This window comes from Leptonychotes weddellii, chromosome 7 (assembly GCF_054177405.1).
Source record: "Leptonychotes weddellii isolate Sample4059 chromosome 7, ASM5417740v2, whole genome shotgun sequence".
NCBI classification, from domain to species: domain Eukaryota; kingdom Metazoa; phylum Chordata; class Mammalia; order Carnivora; family Phocidae; genus Leptonychotes; species Leptonychotes weddellii.
This window is the reverse complement of record NC_138375.1, coordinates 35,884,515-35,900,704: the sequence shown is the minus strand read 5'-3', so window position 1 is coordinate 35,900,704 and position 16,190 is coordinate 35,884,515. Positions and strand designations below refer to the sequence as shown.

Below are 16,190 nucleotides of genomic sequence, written 5' to 3'. Positions count from 1 at the left end.
CTACACACAATTTCCATACACAGCAGGTAGTAAAGCAAGAAAAGAACTGACACAGTTACTCTCCTTAAAAGAGACATACAATGGAGAACTGTTATACAGCCCTAGCATACTACAGATCTATGCATTAAAGATGTTGTGGCTATTAACAGTTTAAACCTTTACTGTATTTTGCTAATTGGTACATAGAACTTTAAAGCTTTTGAAAGATAAAACAGTCCAGTCAGTTCAATTCTCCAGCATTGTTCAAGTATTCCAAGTAGGAACAAAGAGGAAAATAAATCTGCTTTAATTGCTGAAGAATCACAGATAATAGAGATGGCTGAATAATGTAGAGGAAAGATCTTTTGTTCCTTAAACAATTTTAATATAGAAAGATCATTCTCTATTTTAAATTAAATGGTTCCTGTCCGCATATAAAAACTACTATTAATGTCTATTTCCTCTGTAAGTACTTAATAAGTACAAGTTTTATATAATTTGATAATAATGTGAAAGTAACTTATTTTAATTGGGAGTGTGTTTCAGACAACAAAGTTATGTACTTAATATAATTTTATTTAAAATAACTAAACAATAAATGATCTGACTTGTTTTAATCAATAATAAATGTAAGAGTTAACTGAAGTTGTTTTAAAAACAATGTTAATATATTAATGAGTAGAAATATTTCTATTTTAAATGATCAATTGACTCTAGATAAATTTTCAGTAATTTAAGAGCATGTTTCATCTATAAACATAAAAATAAGCTATTTTAATATTAGACCATATGCTTAGGTATGTATGTCATATGATATGAATACTAAATGCAATTTAATAACCTTCTAAACATATAAGCAATCATTTATGTGATTAATATTATTGGTACAAAATACACTTACTGATTAACCTATCCCAAATGTGTAGGAAGAACATTTCTTCTAAGCCATACTGAATCTTTACATTTTTCATTACTTCACAGTTTTTGATATTTTCCAAAATCAGTATTTCTTCCCCTTTCCCTCCTCTCTCTCTCTCTCTGTCTCTCCCTCTCTCTCTCTCTCTCTCACACACACACACACACAAAATAGTGCCTGAAAAAAGGCCAATTAAATAATGGCCATTTCATTATAAAATTTACACTTCCAGAATCATGAGTCATTACTTCTTTAGAATTTTAAGCAATAGTATCGCTACAATTTTAAAGGTTATTCGACAATTTTTTTCAGTAGCTAATGGGTAGTGTAAAACCACAGAAAGAAGTACATTGTAAAAAAAAAACCAAAAAAACTATAGTTGTTTTTAAAACATAAAACTATATTGCAAACTAACATTTATAGTCAATGCTTTTTCTCTTTTTATTTTAATAGTCTTATCTAAATACAAGAATATAAATAAGCATCTGTAGACTGAAAAACACGAAGAAACATTATTCCATATTTAGTGAAAGTCTTAAAGAAAAAAAAAACCAAATGCTAAACTGCCACCATGGTAGGTTCTCAAAGACTGCTATTCTTTGATGTAAAATGAAATACTACTTAGTGAATAAAACATAAAAAACTCCTGTCTACCCTTCAAAGAGACATATCCTTTGACCCAGTGCTCCAGACTAAAGCCTTGAAATTTTTGCACAAGAATGCTGCGTGAGGAAAGTCCAGACAAAACAGACACTTGAGATGCTAGAAGGCTGTATAACCCCAATTGCAGACACTAGTCCTTCCAATAATCTAGCAGAGATAGCGCTGCCATGCACCAAAAGTAATCTCACCAAAAGAAAACTGACCCCCCACCCCCACCAAAAAAGCAAGCAGTCAAAGCAAATCTAAGCCTTTAACTTAGGTTTATCTTTTCGTGCTGGCCACCTCTTAATGACTGATTTTTATTTCAAGTTTGCAGACTTATAAAAGCTTTCAGCTATAAACTTTTAATAAGTTAGGAAGCAAAAACAAATAAAACAAATACTTGTGTAGCAAAGAATTGTTTCATTTCTGAAGGCTTGAAAACATCATTCATTTTCACAAATTTCTTAGAGCAAGTTCAAGCAATGAAAAAATTTTAAACCTATTAAAGTGACAAAAAAAATTCTATTAAATAACTTGTGGCTGCTGATAGACATTCGAAAACAGCAGTATCATCACCCAATTGACTGACTGTGCTACTAATACCATGTACTTAATCAAATAGCAATTACATACAGCAAATTATCAGCAAGTAACAAAGCTTTAACTGCTGCTGTGCTACTGTTCTTTGGAAGAAACCCTCAAGTAGTAAAATAACAAATTGGTAACATGCAAAACACTGATTCTATTTTACATGCACACCTTATTTTTAAAGATATAAATACAAACTACATAAAATGAACAAAATATATATTAGGATCTTATTACAATAATAGTGTATATTGCAACTTCTCAAGAAAAAGCTTAGAAACAATACTCATCCCTCCCCCTCAACCAACTTGAGTTGTATTACAGACTGCTAAATAAAGTTTCCTTTTTCATATGCATTTGTGCTGAGGATGCATGGATAACCATAATACTTTTGTAAGATTTAAAATAGGTGGTACTTAATAGGTTTTAAACAAATAAGCACCTAAAAGGAAACAAGCCATTAATAGGTTTTAAACAAATAGGCACCTAAAAGGAAACAAGCCATTCAAATTTACATATATATGCCTAGCACACATAAGTGCCCAATATTTATTGAATAAATAAATGAAAAATGAAGAAAATATGGCAGCCAACATAATTTTACAGAATATACTAATGTACAAGCTATTAAAGCTCATTTCACATTTTTTATTAATTGAAAATTCTTACATATTATGAGATTATTTTTCTACTTTTGTATATAGTTAATATAAGTAACTGTGACAAACAGGAATTGGTATTTAAAAGAGGTAATAAAAATGATTAAAACAAACAAAAAAACAAATCAAAAATATACCCATGGAGGTTTAATGTATGTTTTGGTTGTTTTGTGGGGGAGCACCTACACAAAATCTTTAAAGAGTACTGAAAATTTAACTTCTTTTTGTAGTCCAAGTGAATACAGAAAGACAACATGTTCATGGGACTTGGGTTTTCGTCAAATGTACTGGAAGGAAATGAAGCTAAGATGGCATAAAAGAAAAAAGTTACTCTTTTGCACAAATGTAAAGACATTCTTCACCCAACCTCCATGACACAGCAACTCCTGCAACAAAGGGCCAAAAAACCATTTGTAAGCTTTACTTATTATTTTTAGGAAGTATTTCATATTTGGAAATAATACTGGTGCAACCCACAAAAAGCTTTTTTTTTTTTAACACTGTGCTTCTACATAAATGGACAAGATTATTTTTAAAATACTGTCATCTACTCTTTTGATATTTAAAATTTTACTCGTTCATTTATTAGTAAATGAAAAAGACAGTTTATGCACAAGAGAAGACATTCTTAAGACTGACCGATTAGAAATCTACCATGTGCTCTGACAAAAAAATTATTATTAACAGTAATCCAGGGAATGCCATTTTATTCTCCGAAGATTTGTTCTCTAGTATGTCAACACTGTATATAGTTCTAAAATTAGGGAATAGATTGTTTACATTAGAAAATGCCAGGCAGATTTACCCCCTCTACATTCTATGTCTTAAAAAAAAAAAAAAAACAACAGAAAACATGTTGTCAATATACAACTATGCCCAGAATAAAACATTTTATTAAATTCGGCCTGTCAGATGTGATAAGCTTCATTTGATGAACATGCTGTTTGAGCTAATCTAAGAATAACAGTTAAAAAATAAAAGGAGCACATATTTAAGATGAAAGAAATGAAACATGACTTGATAACAGTACAAATAAAAAAGGATCTGAGGTTTTAGCTCTCCATGAAATCCACATTAAGGAAGAAGTATGAGAACCTAAATTTTACTTTGCTTTACTAGAACTGCTGAGATTAAAAGGAATAGAGGTAATAATCCCTGCCATACCCTGCACCATACCTCTGGAGTATCATAAGAAATCCTGGCAACAACATTTAAAAGGGATTTGGTCAAATTGGAAGGTAATCAAGATGATGAATTAACTGGAACTCATGTGAAATGAATCAAAGCCCTGGGAATGTTTAACCCAGAAAAGAGAAGACTTAGGATAATGATTATCAAACATTTTGACCTCAGGACTCCTTTATATGCTTAAAAATTATTGAGACCCCAATGAGGTTTTATTTATATGAGACATATCTATAGATATTTACCATATAAGAAATTAAAATGGAGAAAAATGTAAATATATACTTAATTTAAAATAAACCGATTATGTATCTACATAAATAACATAATGAAAAATAACTATGTTTTCAAAAACTAAGAGTGGCAATGATTTGCATTTTTGAAAATCTCTAATATCTAGCTTAATAAAAGACAGCTGAATTCTAACATCTGTTCCTGAATTCAAACTGTTGTGCTAAGTTGTCTTGGTTTCAATAAATGAAGAAAATCCATCCTCAGATATGTAATTAGAAAAGGGAGCAATATTTTTTAAAGATTTTATTTATTTATTTATTTGAGAGAGAGAATGACAGAGAGAGAGAGAGAGAGCACATGAGATGGGGGAGGGTCAGAGGGAGAAGCAGACTCCCTGCCGAGCAGGGAGCCCAATGCGGCACTCGATCCCGGGACTCCAGGATCATGACCTGAGCCGAAGGCAGTCGCTTAACCAACTGAGCCACCCAGGCGCCCGAAACTGTATTTTTTTTAATCACGAATGCAAGAAGGTGAAGAATAAAATGAATAGCAGCACAGATGTACCAAAATTGCTTTTGGGGGCGCCTAGGTGGCTCAGTTGGTTAAGCGACTGCCTTCGGCTCAGGTCATGATCCCAAGGTCCTGGGATCGAGCCCCACATCAGGCTTCCTGCTCGGTGGGAAGCCTGCTTCTCCCTCTCCCACTCCCCCTATTTGTGTTCCCCCTCACGCTGTCTCTCTCTCTCTCTCTCTGTCAATTAAATAAAATCTTTAAAAAAAAAAACTGCTTTTGTAACTTAAATGTCAATGGCAACACATTTGTATAATTTTCTAAAATAGTTTGATTTATGGACTCTTACGAGGGTCTTGGGACACCCCCCACCTCCACCCTGCCCAGACCACTTTTTGAGAACCACTGAGTTAGGATGACCAAAGAGCTGTTTTCAAATACACAGAAGGCTGTCATGTAGAAAATGTCATGTCCTCTATAATAGGGCAGACCTTGAACCAATGGGTATTACTTATAAAGAAGCAGATTAGCGGGGCACCCGGGTGGCTCAGTTGGTTAAGAGTTTGCCTTCGGTTCAGGTCATGATCCCAGGGTCCTGGGACCAAGCCCCACATCGGGCTCCTTGCTCAGCAGGGAGCCTGCTTCTCCGGCTCCCTCTACTCCTCCCCCCTGCTCACATGCGCACGCATTCTCTCTTTCTCTTTCATAAATAAATAAATAACTTAAAAAAAAAAAAGGCAGGTTAGGGGTACCTGGGTGGCTCAGTCGGTTAAGCATCTGCCTTCAGCTCAGGTCATGATCCCAGGGTCCTGGGATCCATGCTCAGCGGGGAGCCTGCCTATCTCTCTCCTCCCTGCTCGAGCTCTCTTTCACTCTCTCTCTCTCTCAAATAAATAAAATCTTAAAAAAAAAAAAAAAAAAAAAGGAAGCAGATTAACACCAAATTAAGGAACAATCTTTCCCCCTTTTAAAAAACTGAGATGTAATTCATAAACAAAAAAAATTTATCCTTTAAAGCTTACAGTTCTATGGTTTTTTTAAACAAATGAATATAAATAAGGGTTTTGAGGGGCCCCTGGGTGGCTCAGTCAATAAAGCGTCTGCCTTCAGCTCAGGTCATGATCCCAGGGTCCTGGGATCAAGCCCCATACCGGGCTCCCTGGTCAGCAGGGGGCTGCTTCTGCTTCTCCCTCTGTGCTTGCTCTCTCTCTCCCAAGTAAACAAAATCTCTAAAAAACAAAAATAAGGGTTTTGAAAAAAGAATCAACACCACAATCAAGATACAGAACAGTTATATCACCCTTCCAAATTTCCTAATGCCCTTTTTAGCATATTCTGCTTCCTACATCCAACCTTGACAGTGATCAATTTTCTGTCCCTAGAGTTTTGCCTATTCTAGAATGTCAAATAAATGGAATCATACAGTAGGTAGCCTGTGAGTCTGGTTTCTTTTACTTAATATATGCACTGGAGATTCATCCAGATTTGTTATTAATTGGTGAGTAAAAGTTTACTATACAGAGGTAATGAAGTATAGTTGGGGTGTTTTCAGTTATTGGAATTATGAATAAAGCTATTAAAAACACTTGCATGCAGGATTCAGTGTGAACATAAGATTTCATTTCACTTGAGTAAATACTGAGAAGTGAGACTGCTAGGTTATATGGTAAGTATATATTTAACTCTATAATAAACTACCACACTATATTCCAAAATGGCTGTCATTTCGCATTCCCACCAGCACTCTATGATAGTTCCAGTAGATCTGCATCCTTGTTAGCACTTGCTATGGTCAATTTTTTTCAAGCCATTCAGATAAATGTGCAGTTTTAATATTCATTTCCATAATCACTAATGATATTGAGCATCTTTTCATACGCTCATTTGCCATCTGAATATTTTCTGGGTAAAGTGCTCATTTTTATTTGAGTTAATATCATATTATTTAGTTTAAGTGTTGTTGATTTTCTGGATACAACTCCTTTATCAGGTATGTGTTTTGCAAATATTTTCTCCTAATCTGTGCCCTGCCTTTTCATTCTCTTAACAATCTTTCAAAGAGCAGAAACTCTTGACTGTAAGGAAACCCAACTTAATTTTTTTTTTAAAGTAGGTTCCACACCCAGCGTGGAGCCCAATGTAGGGCTCGAACTCATGACCCTAACATCAAGACCTGAACAGAGATCGAGTCAGACACTTAGCCGCCTGAGCCACCCAAGCACCCCCCAACTTTATAGTTTTTTTAAAAAATGGATTACACTTTGGTTTGTATCTATAAAATATATGTCTAAGGGGCGCCTGGGTGGCTTAGTTGGTTAAGTGTCTGCCTTCGACTTGAGTCATGATCCAGGGTTCCAGGATCAAGCCCCACGTTGGGCTCCCTGCTCAGCGGGGAGTCTGCTTCTCCCTCTCCCGCTGCCCCTCCCCCAGCTTGTGCTCTCTCTTGCTCGCTCACTCACTCTCAAATAAATAAAATTTTTATAAAATAATAAAATAAAATACATGTCTAACCCAAAATTACAAAGTCTGTCCTACATTCTCTTCTAGCAGTTTTATAGTTTTTAGTTTTACATTTAGAACTATGAGTTTACATTTAAAACTTTGAGTTAGTTTTTGCATATGGTACAAAGTATGGATGAAGGTTTTTGTTTTGTTTTACATTTGGAAATACAACTGTTCCATCTTCATTTGTTGAAAAGACTATTTTTTTCTCAGTAAGAAATAGCTTTCTAATAATTAGAGCTGATTAGTAATATAAAGAGTAGCCTCAAAAGAAATGAGAACCAGTTAACTGGAAATTTTTTAAACATAAGTTTGAGAACAAGTTGTTCAGTCTAATAAAAAGGACAGAAGATTAAATTATCTTTCTAACTCTCACTCTATAAAGTCCCCCAAGAAGACTGTCTTGGAGAAGGCTTACAAGTCTTCCTTCATGTTCCTAACCCTCACCCTCCAGCAGTTCATCTTTTATCTAGTTAATCACTTACTGGATTTCCCCATAAAATTTCTCTTGAATAAAAAGTTGAACAATATTTTAAATGAAAAATAACTGGATTCAGTAAATATAACTATGTAACATCTAAAGTTATCCTCTGGTTTTACATTCCTGGGACCCATTTTCCAATAATAACAAAACTTTATCCCCAACTAAGTTTAGTCCACGTGCTTAAGCCCTGGGCTGTAAGAGGCATCACCTATATTAATTTTAATGCATTATGTAAGAATATCCAATACAGATCATGATAATGGCCAAATCCCTTACCTTACAATTAAGATACTAGCTTTTATCCAATTTCAGGTACAAATGTAATAGTAACCTAGTGTTGAGTAGTTAATTAAAATGGTATTCTTAGCTAATAAATTGGTTTATGTTACATAATAATGATGTTAAAATGCTGCTTCCACATCTCCTTCTAAAATACTTATATTTACTTCACATTTTGAAGTATTTTTATCATTAATGTTGATATACAGTAGATCCCCCACTCCTGCACCACCCCATCCACAGTTTCACTTTCTGCAGTTTCAGTTACCCATAGTCAACCATAGTCTGGAAGCTAATGATTCTCCTTCTAACATATCTATCTGAAAATATATCAAACGCTATGTCACAGTGCCTACGTAATTCCCGACTTCATCCCATCACGTAGGCATTTTCTCACCTCATAGCATCGCAGGAAGGGTGGGTACAGGCCAATAACATATTTTATGAGAGACCACATTCACATAACTTTTATTAGAGTATATTGTTATAATTATTCTATCTTACTATTGTTGTTGTTAATCTCTTACTGTGCCTAATTTGTAAATTAAACTTTATCACAGGTATGTATGCACAGGTAAAACATAGCATATATAGGGTTTGGTACTATCCGTGGCTTCAGGAATCCACTGGGGGTCTTGGAACAAATCCCCTGTGGATAAGGGGCAGGGGGAGGGGGAGATTACTATATATTTTTAGAATAATTCTTGTTCAAAATGCAAATATAATCAACTTCAGTTGCTCAATATTTCTGGAAGTACCCTTCAGCCACTTGTCTTGTCAATATGTTATCAACTGAACCTTTCACCCAGTAGGTAGTGTGTGGGAATAAGAAGACCTGAAAACCCTATCGACATTATGTTACCTATTTGATTATCTAATATTTGCATTTTAATATAAACCTAAATGAATGGCTAAAACTCATGTTTGAGAGGCATCTGGGTGACTCAGTCATTAAGTGGCTGTCTTGGGCTCAGGTCATAATCCCAGTGTCTTGGGATCAAGCCCCACATCAGGCTCCCTGCTCAGAGGGAAGCCTGCTTCTCCCTCTCCTATTCCCCCTGCTTGTGTTCCTTCTCTCGCTGTGTCTCTCTCTGTCAAATAAATAAATAAAATCTTTAAAAAAAATAAATAAAAATAAAACTCATGTTTGAAAATTACCTATGGGTTTCAGTACCTGTTTAAATATTTCTTCAGTAACTATGAATAATTTGTAAATAAGACTTGAATTGATTTCAGCTGGAACAGACATTTTGACTAATACACTTCAAGAAAGACATAACAAAGCTAGGAAAAATCTATACAGGGAAACAAAATTCATTGAAAGTATACAACTGATTTAATGAGATAAAAAATAAAACTCAAAGCAGTCTGTATACCTCTCTGATATGATTCACAGCACCTTGTTTAGAGACATGGATTGCTACCTCACTTATTCTTCAAACTAGAAAGAAGAGAACTTAGAAGCATTACTAATAAACTCTATAAAACTTGAAAATCTTGTGCAGAATAAACCCCACAATATTAGAACAAGAAGGCAATCTCTTGGGGTGTAAAACATGGGTCACTGGAAAAACTAAAATAGTACATTAATTAATGAACGCACGGTATATGTAAATCATCCTCCTCTTACACACATACTTGTCTCATTTTTATACTTGACTAAGCAAATGGTGTTGATCAACTTTTGAAGAATAAGTAGAAGGTCCCTGGATAAGAGCTAGGGGATTGGTGAAAACCATCTAGGCAGAGTGAACTGCAATGTGAATGCCCTGAAGCAGGGAAAGGAATAGCAAGTTCCAGGCTTGGTGTGGCTGGAGCACAGTGTATAAAACACAGTGGTACAAGATTAATCTGGAGAGGAAGGCAGGACTTTAATCATCCAAGACCTCAAAAACCATGTAAGGATTTTAATGTTTACTTTTAGGTCAGTAAGAAAACCAACAGATCTTACACAAGAAGTGAAAAAACCAGCGTTTAATGACTATTGTTTATCTTTTGGAAAATGAATTAAAGGACAATTAAAGTATCTATAGAGATCAATTCAAAAAGTACTGCAGCAATCTAGGTGAAAGATGATGGTAGCCTAGACTAGGATGATGGCAATGTCAGCAAGCAGATCTAAGAGACAGTTTAAAGATAAAACTAACCAGCTTTAAGCATAAGATCGGAGTTTTCCAAACTACCTATCCATTGTCTGTCTGTTTACTTAACTATTTATATATCTGTTTATATCTTTAGTGGTATAAACAGTGTTTAGATCTTTAAGTGTGATCTATTCTTTAAATTATGCTTACAGAGTCAAAACTGAATGATAAAAGAATGTACAACTGGAAGAAGAGTGGTTAAAAAACACACCCATACATTTGATAATGGTAAACCAGATAAAAAATGAAAAAGCACACTTATGCTATTACACATTTTTACAAGTCTTAGACATTACAAAATTTATATGCTATTTTATAATATAAGCATAAATAATAAACTGCATCTAAAGTAACATCACACATAGAAAAAATTTTTAAGTGATGGTTACCATAATTCTATCTGCTACTGATTAACAGAGTATTATTTATTTGTTGCTAGTTGTAATCTCTCATGCATAATGGAGAAATGTAATGTGTGTGTACACACACATATATACATACAGTAACAACAATAACTGGTTCCATAAAAACCCAATATACTTAAGTTTAGTGTCTTACAACTTAAACAGGAGTATAGTGAGAAAATAAAAAACTATATTCATTTATATTTATATTCATATTAATGTTTAATTCATATTCATTAATCTAAAATGTTCTGACTTATAAACACCCCAAAAATGAAGCCTTTTGTAATTTTAATCTCTTAATATCTGCATATGACTTAATATTTGTGTATAATGCTTAACACAAATTATCTTTTTGTGATGAATATTTTTTTTTAAATTTATATACAATCTAGAAATTCAAATTCAAATCACTCACCTGGAAGAAGCAAAAACACCACTCTGAAAAGCTATTGTACAAAAAGAACCCTGAAGGTAGAATCATAGCAGCATATAATAGAAAATTCTTACCAATCTTTCATCAACTGTTATGAGTTGCATGTCCTGAGCTTGGTCTTGTGCCAGCCTCCATGTGGAAGTGCTTAACGACCTGCAGTGCAAGACTTTAAGTTAAAAAATGATCCATGCGCTGAGAAAAGAGAGGCAGACAAATCTTAAATAAATGAGCTACTTTAACAATATCTGTCTTATAAAACAAAAAAGAATAGAAAGAAAGAGAAGAGGGCACAAAAATCCTTTTTCTCCCCAATTAGTTCTGTCTGCTGAGTTTTTGGCAGACTCACTTAGGAGTTCACAACAGGCTGCACTTTATGTCAGTCTATAGGCTCTCTGTCACAGACAGGCCGTCAGTGACAAGTACCATACTCCATAAGTGTACAGTAGCTAGTTTGTCACTACTAGGACGAAAAATGCAAAGCTATATCAATCCTTCCAGAATGCTGATTCCTAAATGACCGCCATCAGAAAGAAAAAATCTCAATCATATACTTCATGGCCAAAAGTAAATATTAACAGAATTTAATTATATAATGTTAAGTTTCTTCACTCTAATTTCAAAACAAAAGTAGTTGAAATAGAAATGATTTCTATGATCATTTTAACTAATGTTATTAATTTAGTCCTGTATCTCATTCACAGAATTGAAGAAAGTCTAAATAGCTAAAATAGAAATATTAAGTCAGAAATAAAATGGGCACCAAATCTAGCTCCTTTATATTAGCATCACCGGACCCTTATCCCAAAGAAATTACTTAAAGCTAACAGGTTTTTTTTTTTTTTTTTTTTACTTCAGATACATACTGTACTCTATACTAACAAATATCGTACTGTCACTGATTGTTAAGTTTAACATTTTACATTTACATTTCCAAAATATTAAGACATCCTATGTAGATTTTCTTTTTAAAAGTTAGTTTATACAATCATGACTCAAATTTCAAAACCAACAGAATACTGGTTTTAAGTATTAAGTTCTTTCTTCTTTATTCTTTTAAAGATTTTATTTATTTATATGAGAGAAAGAGAGAGTGAGCACGAGTTGGGGGAAAGGGCAGAGGGAGAGCAATCCCAGGACCCTAGGATCAGGACCTGAGCCAAAGGCAGATGCTTAACCAACTGAGCCACCCAGATGCCCCAAGTTCTTTCTTCTTTAAATGAAGTAAAACCATCATCATAATTTTGACACAACATTAACACTAATACCTGACGCAAAACTTCATGTAATAGTTCAACTTTCAACAGCTATGGTGTACACAATTTTATAGAAAATCTATCTACTAATAGCATAGTTTAAAGATAACTGATAATATAAAAGGCTTTTTTGCTTTATGAATATGTATTTTTTTTTAAGATTTTACTTATTTGAAAGAGAGAGAGACAGAGCACAAGCAGGGAGAGGGGCAGAGGGAGAGGGAGAAGCAGACTCCCCGCTGAGCAGGGAGCCCAATGTGGGACTCAATCCCAGGACCCTGGGATCCTGACCTAAGCCAAAGGCAGACGCTGAACCGACTGAACCACCCAGGCGCCCCAAGGAAATATCTGTCAGTTATTTCCCAGAATTAATATAATTCCTTATCACTTTAAACATCCTGCTCAGAAACATACACAAAATACATCTACATGGAAATTATTTTAAATTTATACAGACATTTAAAATATAGGTGTTGGTTGTTACATTAAAGGAGTATAATCAGCACTTTTAAAAATCTATTTACTCTGGAAATCATTAAGACCAATAACATGACAATAAAAACATTTTGAATACTCTTAATCAAATCCATATGTTGTAAGAAAAAAATTAGGCAATGATAAGAGAACTCAGGAGAACTTGAAATATTGGAAATATTAGAAAATGTAGCTACATTTCAAGAAAATGAAGCTGCAGAGGTCCTCTAATGAAGAGAAGTACTAGAGCAAAACTGCAAATTATTCTACATTGATTAAAACTCCATAATCCATCAACTTTGCAACTTCAGACTACACAGTGAATTTGATTTTAAACAATTTTCTCTTAAATTGTGTAATAAAATCTTATTGTATATTAGTCATAACCTAAAGCAAATTTTTAAAAGCATATATAAAGACATATTTTAAAAATTTTAAATTTATCTCCAACTAATCATAAGAATGAAGCTATATATCGCTCTCTGAAAACAGATAACTTTTATTAACAAATACACAGATGAAAAATCATCACATATTTTTTTTTAAATATTTTATTTATTTATTTATTCATGAGAGATAGAGAGAGAGAGGCAGAGGCAGAGGGAGAAGCAGGATCCCCGCTGAGCAGGGAGCCCGATGTGGGACTCAATCCCAGGACCCCGGGATCATGACCTGAGCCGAAGGCAGCCGCTTAACCAACTGAGCCACCCAGGCACCTCATCATCACATATTTTTATCAGGCTGTATATAAAAGACAACATAATAAAAAAGTGACAAAAGATGTTAAGTAAAACAATCCTACCAGAAAGAGTTAAAAATCACAATTAAAACTTTATGTAAGAAAAAAACCTTAAAGATAGGCTAGATTGCAAAGAAATCATAAACAGAATTTTTTTAAGAATTTTTATTATTTGAAAATATATATTCATATAATTTATTACAGAAAATTTTGCCTAAGAAAGCACAAATAATATGTGCATATGTATACATGTATATGTGTGTGTAGGTTTTATTAGGTCATGTCCTAATTAACTGCTCCCTAATCACAGAAACAGCAACTTTTTTTTTTTTTTAAGATTTTTTATTTATTTGTCAGTGAGAGAGAGAAAGCACAGGCAGAGGGAGAAGCAGGCTCCCCGCTGAGCAAGGAGCCTGATGCGGGACTCGATCCCAGCATGCTGGGATCATGACCCAAGCCGAAGGCAGACACTCAACCCAACGAAACACCCAGGCGTCCAGAGACAGCAATTATTTTTAAAAAAATCAAATCTCATATGTGGAGAAAAATTTTCCTCCGATTATAAATAGTTAACGTAGCAACAGAGATCTAGAATAAATTACAAACATAGCATTTAATTACACCTACAAAATATAAGCCACAGTTAATTTTAGATTAAATTAAATTATATAGCAAATATCTATTTGCTGATTAGCCTTTAAAGAATGTTACATCAGTAAATTGGTAACAGTAAATAAAGTGCTTTTTAATAATATAAGAGTATAAAAACATTAAACAAGAAAACCTAGAAAGTATAAAGGAAAAAATGACAGGAAATATAATATTAAAACTTCTAAACCAAAGATACTATAAAAGACAAAAGGTAACAAACAAGGAGAAAATATTTACAACATAAAACAGTAAAGAATCAATATCCAAAATACATAAAAGAGCTCCTAGAAATTAGTAAATAGGAATAATTTTTTTTTTTTTAAGTAATCTCTATGCCCCACGTGGGGCTAGAACTCTCAACCCCAAGATCAAGATTCACACTACTCTACTGACTAAATTAGCCAGGCGGCCCAGTAGGGATACATCTTAAATTTCAAGAGGAAGTCACACAACCAAAAACCCAAACAGCTTAATTAAAACTGGGAAAAGGATGGAAAAGGACTTGAATGACATTTGTCCAAAGATCTGTAAGGAGCCAACAGCACACAAAGAGATGCTCAACATTACTAATCATTAGGGAAATGTAAATCAAAACCACAATGAGATACGACCTCATACCTATTTGGATGGTTATCAAAAAAATAAGTGTTGGTGGGATATAAACAACCAGAACACACTGCATTGCTGATGGGAATGTAAAATCATGCAGTCGCTATGGAAAGCAGTATGGCACTTCCTAAAAAATTTAAACATAGAATTACCACACAATTCAGCAATTTCACTATATACCCAAAAGAATTAAAAACAGGGACTCAAATAGGTATTTGTATGCCCATGTTCCTAATAGCACAATTCCCAAAAGCCAAAGGCATAAACTGCCAAAATATTAATAATCTTATGTTATTGGGCAATGTATTTCAACACTTAAAGTATGTATGTAGAAATGATTAATATGTAATCACTAGCAAATAGGTAGTAATTTTAACTTTGCTATTTGATACCTATTTTTGAGAAATTAGTAATTTTACTTGTCTCATAAACTTGCCTTTCTGTCCACCCACCTATTGTCTTAACTGCCTTTTCACATTTCCAGGTTTCTTAAGAGTCAACTTTAATTCTGAGCCCAAAGGATAAACTATGATGCCTGTGATTATTATTATCAATTCCCATTATTAAACTGAACAAGCCATTTATTATATTTAGTTTTTCTGTACAAGTTTCCCATAAGAAAATGAGATATCCTGGAAATGGAAAACAAGAGATCTTATTTCTAACTCTGGTTTTAGTACCTACTATGTCTGTCTATGAGCAAATCATTTAACCTTTCTGCACCTCCATTTCATTCTTTGTAAATTTGTAAAATGAGGACTTGTTGCTCTAACGTTTCTTTTAGTGATAAATCTCTGTGATTCTGGGGCACCTGAGTGGCTCAGTTGGTTAAGTGTCTGCCTTTGGCTCAGGTCATGATCCCAGAGTCCTGGGATCGATAGGGCTCCCTGCTCCGCGGGCAGCCTGCTTCTCCCTCTCCCACTCCCCCTGCTTGTGTTCCCTCGCTCACTGAGTCTCTCTCTCTCTGTCAAATAAATAAATAAAATCTTTAAAAAAAAAAAGTCTCTGTGATTCTAGTAAGTGGAATCGAGTACAGTTCTACTTTGTTTTAATAATCCCTTATGGAAATGCTATGTAATAATAACTCATAATCTGTTTCTCTTTAAAACCCTAAAGAGTTAAAACTTTGAAAAAATATATACCACATTTGTTTATCCACTCATCTGTTGATGGACATTAAGGTTATTTCTGGTAATGACATTCATAGGCATGTTTTTGTGGGGACATAAGTTTGCAACTCATTTCGATAACTACCTACAAACACAAATGCTGAACTGTATATGTTAAGACCATGTTTAGTTTTGTAAGAAACCGCCAAACTGTATTCCAAAGTGGCTGTACCATTTGTGTTCCCATGAGCATGAATGAGAATCCTTGTTGCTCCACATGCTTGTCAGTATCTGGTGGTGTCGGTTTTTTGGATTTTAGCCATTCTAATAGGTGTGTAGTGGCATCTCATTGTTTGAGTTTTCAATTCCCTGATGATATATGATGTTAAA

At 34.0% G+C, this 16,190-nt stretch overlaps 1 protein-coding gene across 3 annotated transcripts in view; it reads right to left on the bottom strand.

Annotated features, from left to right (window-relative positions):
- Positions 1-16,190, bottom strand: part of NDUFS4 (NADH:ubiquinone oxidoreductase subunit S4) — a 90,623-nt gene that overhangs the window by 38,462 nt on the left and 35,971 nt on the right. For all 3 annotated transcript variants that reach the window (XM_081826120.1, XM_081826121.1, XM_081826123.1), the window contains exon 2: positions 11,040-11,118. In XM_081826120.1, the coding sequence (XP_081682246.1) occupies positions 11,040-11,118 (79 nt within the window). The remainder of the gene's footprint in view (positions 1-11,039; positions 11,119-16,190) is intronic.